The sequence below is a fragment of the Eurytemora carolleeae genome, unplaced genomic scaffold (assembly GCF_000591075.1).
Source record: "Eurytemora carolleeae unplaced genomic scaffold, Eaff_2.0 scaffold58, whole genome shotgun sequence".
NCBI classification, from domain to species: domain Eukaryota; kingdom Metazoa; phylum Arthropoda; class Copepoda; order Calanoida; family Temoridae; genus Eurytemora; species Eurytemora carolleeae.
Window position 1 is genome coordinate 394,521 of NW_019396025.1, and position 6,510 is coordinate 401,030.

The 6,510-nt window shown below is 33.0% G+C and overlaps 2 protein-coding genes across 8 annotated transcripts in view; both read left to right on the forward strand.

Annotated features, from left to right (window-relative positions):
- LOC111710131 (AP-3 complex subunit delta-1) overlaps positions 1–5,422 on the forward strand; it is a 36,532-nt gene extending 31,110 nt beyond the window's left edge. For 4 of the 5 annotated variants that reach the window (XM_023484450.1, XM_023484379.1, XM_023484280.1 and 1 more), the window contains 5 exons: positions 90–154; positions 649–728; positions 1,717–1,796; positions 2,005–2,617; positions 3,264–4,062. In XM_023484450.1, coding sequence (XP_023340218.1) covers positions 90–154; positions 649–728; positions 1,717–1,796; positions 2,005–2,617; positions 3,264–3,473 — 1,048 coding nt within the window. In that variant the 3' untranslated portion in view covers positions 3,474–4,062. Of the gene's footprint in view, positions 1–89; positions 155–648; positions 729–1,716; positions 1,797–2,004; positions 2,618–3,263; positions 4,063–5,320 lie in introns of those variants that run through there. The other variant, XR_002767025.1, reaches the window with a different exon arrangement.
- LOC111710435 (E3 ubiquitin-protein ligase DIS1) overlaps positions 5,371–6,510 on the forward strand; it is an 11,873-nt gene continuing 10,733 nt past the window's right edge. For 2 of the 3 annotated variants that reach the window (XM_023484564.1, XM_023484695.1), the window contains exons 1-2: positions 5,371–5,445; positions 6,190–6,334. In XM_023484564.1, the coding sequence (XP_023340332.1) occupies positions 6,221–6,334 (114 nt within the window). In that variant the 5' untranslated portion in view covers positions 5,371–5,445; positions 6,190–6,220. Of the gene's footprint in view, positions 5,446–6,182; positions 6,335–6,510 lie in introns of all 3 variants that reach the window. The other variant, XM_023484629.1, reaches the window with a different exon arrangement.

A 6,510-nucleotide genomic window follows, 5' to 3' on the forward strand; every position in this document is an offset into this window, starting at 1 on the left:
GGATGTAGAAGGGGGGGGGGTGTCCAAAAAGCGAACATTGTAAAGGGACCTGATATTCTCTATCTTTGTATTTTCATTTTTTATTTTAGCGTGAGCAGTAGCGAGGATGATGAACCTAATATTGCAGTCTCAAAGCACCTAGAGATGCCTGAAGGTAAACACAAGTTCAAATAAAAAAAAAACAATTTTAAATATAAAACTTAAGTATTGCTCTGTTCAAATTTTTGGATTTTTTACAATTTCTTGCAACACCTTTGACACCTAATTAAATACATACATTAACCCGTAGAAATAATTTTTTTTTAATTGTTAACTTTGATAAAATATTGAAAATTTTAGATTAATAAAGATGCAAAGTTTACAAAGTTTGGGAGATGGTGTAAATAAAAAAATTATTTTCAAAAACAAGACTCCGCAAGTATTGTCAATGCCTAACTAAATCTCTGTCTTAACCAACAGTAATATAAATTAATTGCAAGATATAATACCTCTCTTAAGACCTGATTTAGTTAAGTCACATTGAGGTTTTGGAGTTTCATCTCATTTCATTTGATTTGATATGAAAAATAAAAATGTGAAGTTTAACTATAACTAAAAACTAAGAAAAAATGATAATAAATAAAGATGTCCAGTCAATTGTTTGTTTAGGTGCTAGTGTATCCGACCTAGATGACGATCAGTTTGATCCTCTAGATCCGCATAGTGCACTCGCACAGATATCTTTAGAGGTATTCGCAATCAATCCTCAGATCCAATTTTACTAAAGTCGGATTTAACATACAGTGGTATAAGAAAATAAACAAAGAAGTCAAGAGAGGCTGTCAATTAAAAAACTTCTCTTTGATTACTTGTAAACAATAAAAACTTTTTACAAAAAGTCGTCTTCATAGTATGGATATAATCGTTTAACACTGTAGGACATATCAAGTCCCTGAAAGTCTCATTTGATTTGATTTAAAAATCCTAAAATGGATTTTATGAAAAGTATATAAATAGTTGTATTGACCAAACTAGATAAGTACAGGGTTACCCACAAAGGATGAGACTTCAGAGACAACTTTTCCGAATTTATACTTTCTTCGGACCTTATACTCTCTGTTTCCTTACATTTAATTTTATTATTCCAGGCAATTATTTTTTTTTTCTCTTTTTGCCAAATCATTAAATAAGCCATTCAAAGACCACATTCAAGGCAAAAGACTTTATTTCAACTTGGTTTTGTCATAATTGAAGAGTTTCAAATCGTCTTTTCTCTCTCATCCATTGTGGGTAGCCCTGTAGTAAAACTATCAGAAAGATAGAACTAGAAAGAATAATAGTTGTATTTAATCAAGCTCGTTAATAATTTATGATCACCGAATTTCTTGAAAGAACTAAAATTAATTGTCCCACATCATATTTGACCGTCAACGGGTCTAAATTGCGATTTTCGGGACTAATGAGAAAATTTAATTAGAATGAATCAATTTGAAAAATAACATAAGGCTTATATAAGAATTTTCTTGCGGAAAATGATAAGTTTTTCGAGTATTAAGGGTTTATTTTGTCGTTAAAGATTAGAGATAATCTAATATGATATGGGACGCTCTGTATATTGAATTAGTTAACTATTTATTAAATAACTTAGCGTATATTTTAAACGGTTTTAAATCTATCTATCTTGACAGCAAGAGTACGGAGGGTAGGAAAATTTAACTTATTTTGAATGTTTTATAGGATCTTGAACCTACTCGGGACAAGTCCAAGAAGGACAAGAAGAAAGGATATTCAGACCTAGTGGAGATACAGAACAACGGGTAAATACTAAGTAGTAATCTCTATTATAGCCGGTGAACCCTTGACCGACTTGCCTCAAATTTTGATTTGGGGACTCGTTAGAACTTTGGGAATGTGCTTGCTTTGTTTGATAGTTATAAGTTGAATGGGTTTACTTCAGTTTCCAGCCAACACCGGGTTACCAAGATAGTGTTTTGGAATTAATTCTTTAATTTGATTTTACTTCAGTGGGTTTGAGTTGCTGAATAGTAGTGGGGAAACACCTCTTGTGGAGCACAAAACCTTCAAGAAAAAGCACAAAACGGAGAAGAAGAAGTCCAAGAAGAAGGAGAAGGAACAGGAGAGGGAGCAGGATCTCCTTGGGTTGGATGAGGATGAGAAGGAGCAGGAGATTGAGCAGCCTGGAACGGGATTAGTAAAGCTGAGCCAAGTTCTCTGCTCTGATGAAAACCTTCAAGTATCCTACTCCCCCTCGGAGTGCAAGGTAACCAATGGAGCATGCTCCGTCCCTCTAACAATAACCAACCTCGGAGACGATAAATGCAAGGAGTTAAATCTGACTCTAAACGATGAATATTCTTTGACTAAATCTCTGAAGCCCGGAGAGGAGAAGACGAAAACCGTTGTGGTTCCGGTAGAAGGAGAGATGATTCTCAGTATCCCTGCTATCCTGGATTACAGGTTAAAGAAAGAGAGAAAGCTAGAGTTTAGTTTAACCTTACCAGCTACTGCATGGTTGACCGGAGCAGCTTCTGATACTGAGCAGATGGCTGAGCTGCTGATGAGCGGTCAGCTTGCATTTATGCTCTCAGCTAGCATACACGGAGAATATTCGATTAAGGTATAAAACATAATTTTTACATTTCCGGTTGATTTACAATATTTTGTCATTGTTTTTCTTTTGTTAAGATTTTAAGCCTCTCAATTTTTTCTTAATTCTGAAGAAGTTTCACTTCTCTTTTTTTGATTAATTCTCTCTGTCTTGCTTTCCCGCCTTCTTACTCAATTTTACAGTTTCAAGTGATTTAGAAAAGAATTTTTGGAAGTCTTACTCGGCTTTAATATCCAACACCTTTGATTGATTGATTGATCGAGAACTCTTATATTGTAACTCTTAAAAACTTAAAGGGACTGTAAGTGTAATTTGAAGTGACCCTTCATGCAAAGATGGCAATGACCGATTTACAACAGTACCTTTGAAGCCTTAATCTGATAATGTGAAAGATAACTTCGTTTTTGGATTCTTAAAGAGTTTTTTTTCTGTGAATTTCTGAATTGTTTCTTAAAAGTAAGAAATGCGTAAGACACTTTTGCAAAGAAACCAAAAATTAAAATGAACAGTTTAAAGAAACAAATACGTGCACGTCTATTTATTAATCTATACTTGATCAGATAAAGCTGTTATGGTTACGGTAGTGAATCCGGCATTGCCATCTTTGCATGAAGGATCACTTGAAATTACGCTTACAGTCCCATTAATTGTTTAGAGCGTACTGCCCCGGCTGGTAGGACTAGGACTGTATCAGGTGGATGTACAGCAGGGTACAACAGCATCTATGTACGGTATTTCCTGTACTGGAACACAGCTCGCCTTTCTAGTAAAGCTGAATCCTGGTATCCTCGTGGTCGAGGGTAGGTCGAGTAATAAGGAGCTCCTGGCTGCTATTCTAGAACAGATATCTGCTGCTCTAGTCTGATTTTTCATCCATTATCCACTAGGCTGATTTTCCATCCATTATCCACAAGCCTGATTTTTTCATCTATAATCCACTAGGCTGATTTTTCATCCATATTCCACTAGGCTGATTTTTCATCCATAATCCACTAGGCTGATTTTTCATCCATAATCCACTAGGCTGATTTTTCATTCATAATCATCTAGGCTGATTTTTCATCCATTATTCACTAGCCTGATTTTCCATCCATTATCAACTAGCCTGATTTTTCATCCATAATCCACAAGGCTGATTTTTCATTCATAATCATCCAGCCGGATTTTCCATCCATTATCCATTAGCCGGATTTTCCTTCCATTGTCCACTAGCTTGATTTTCCACTCATTATCCACTAGCCTGGTTTTCCATCCATTATCCACTAGCCTGATTTTCCTTCCATTATCCACTAGCCGGATTTTTCACCGATTATCTACTAACCTGGTTCTCCATTCATTGTCCTTAAGCTTGATTTTTCAAAAATTCCCTTAACCCACGTTACATGTACACTATGTGATTAATTATTCTTTACATTTGTTCCAAAAAGTGGAAATATTATTTCTATTTAATTTTATAAGATATTTGTCTTTATCTTGTCAGCTCTCTAAGAGCAACTGTGTGGTACTGGTCTGTCTTCTTCTTATTTGATTCTCTACTCTTTAAAACTAGATTTACTCTGATTTTCAGCTATTCGATTTTCTCATAAATTATAGAGATCAGTTTAAAACATCCTATAATTATATTCAGATTTTTTTATATATATATATATTATGCTTATTTTAAATTCAAAGTTTTTAGTTTTTAAGTTTAAGAATTTATTTATAAATTGGTTTTATTAGCTTCATAATTATAGTAAAGTTATTTCTCCCCAGCCTTTATTAATGCATTTAAAACCCTTTTTATAATCTGTTCATAAGTAATCAATTAATTTGTGGTTTATTCAATAATTTGCTGCTTATTTTACATGCTTGATTGTAGTAAATGTAGATTATCTGGATGTGGCTTATCTTGCAAATACATGATAAAAGAAGCAAATTTTACCAAACATCTTTTTAATTTAAAATACAAGTCGATTGTGCTTTGAACATTGGTATTAGTCAAAATAGATGCGTTCGCTCTAAGTTCGGAATTTTTTAAAAGGGATTGGCATTTTTACAGATATTGCTAGTTCAACAAATGTATTAGGCTAGATAGGCAGTATAGAAGAAGTTTAACTATCCCTACCTAGTTCATCTACCTTTATAAGTTCCAAACCGGGTTTATGAATCAGCTCTCTTTACCCTAACATTTTTATTTTCATCGTACTTATCACGTGTCAAGTGTCCAAAACATTAAGGTCTAAACATGCAGATGTAAATATAAAACCTTTTAGACGCCTTAGGATTTTTAAGGTCTGGAATTAGTATCAAGAAAACAAATCCGATGGTTTTTTTAGGGGGGGGGGGGGGCTTACAATTTGCGGTTCATCCGCGATGGCATATTTACTATTAATTTATTATATTGTACATAAAATACGCATTTCCTAATTCTTCCTCCTGTTGGGCACAATCTTATTTATATTAATGCTGCATTCCATTGTAATCTGTTTTAGATTAGATCTGATATAATTTATAAATGCTTGTATTTTGATGTCTTTTTAATTCCATTTTTGTCAGTCTCAATCCGTTTTTTATATATTTTGAAGCATGGAATTTATTAATTAACCTTCTAAATATTTGTTTCTATTGAATGTTTAGCACAATGAAAATGTTGAACTGAACCCCCTTATTTTGTTGCATCACACTGATTTTTAAAAAAGATATCAAATAATATTTAAATCATGTTTTGGGAAGTTTTTATAATTATGCATACATGTTACGTACTTACCTAATATTTATCTTGAAATGAAAACTATTTTACTATTATAAATAATTCATATATTTTATTTCAGAAAATGAAGATTGCATAAAATGCCCAGGTGAATCTTCTTACTGAATAGTGAACATATTATAATATTATTTACGAGCTAAATTTTAAAAAAAAGATTTTTGGTGACATGTAGAAATAAAAATCTAAAAATTTATAAATAAGGTTAGCCAGAAAAAGGTTTAGAAATGTTACATTCTGACAAAATTAAACAAGAAACAAAAGGGTTTTTGACTTAGTCAGTTCTTTCCTCGGTCCCCGGTTTTGCATAAAAAAGTGAAGAAATATGAAGGATTTTGAGTAGTTATAAATATTTACAATAAAATTTCCGAAAAACGTGTAATGAAACGAAATGGTTTTCTTAATTTTTTTTTCACTCCGTTATTCCTCTGTCTCTGCTTAAAACATAAAAAAGAAGGAATGTGAAAGATATTGATGCGTAAAGAAAGGTTACAGTAAAATTTTCCAAAAATACCCAACAAACCGGTTTTCTTAAAGAAATGTTTTTAATTTATTCCTTACACTGTCCCTTTTTATTGAATTAAGGGGGGGGGGGGGGTGAATGATTTTGACGTAATTATGTAAAATTGTCGAAAAACATCAAAACATTTTTAAAGGCAATTTTTTACAATTAGTCCGTTTCCCGGTCCCCTTTTTTTGCATTTAAAAGTGGAGTTGTGTGTTTGTTATATTTTATAAATAAATATTCTGATTATGACGTTTACCGAGTTTCCCCTGAGTTTGCAACAATAGTTTCTCACTTTCTCAGTATTGAACCAACAATTCTAGTGTCTAGGTAAAAAACAAAGACCCCAGGTATCCTTGGTATGCCGAGGAAAGGAGGAAACAAGATTAAGATGAAAGAAGAAAAGACCAGTGAAGAGATGGATGTGGATAAATGTGATAAAAAGGGAAAAACAAAAAACCCAGAAACTCCCAAGGAATATATACAAACAAATATTAATAATAAGAAGCTGTCAGCTGTTTTTACAAATACATTCGTTAATAATGTCACATTTTTCATCGAAAATTCTTAGGCGCCATTCAAAACTTTGTAGAGAGAGGGGACAAAATGTGTTGAAATTGTTTATAATCTTCCACCCCCCCCCCCCCCCCC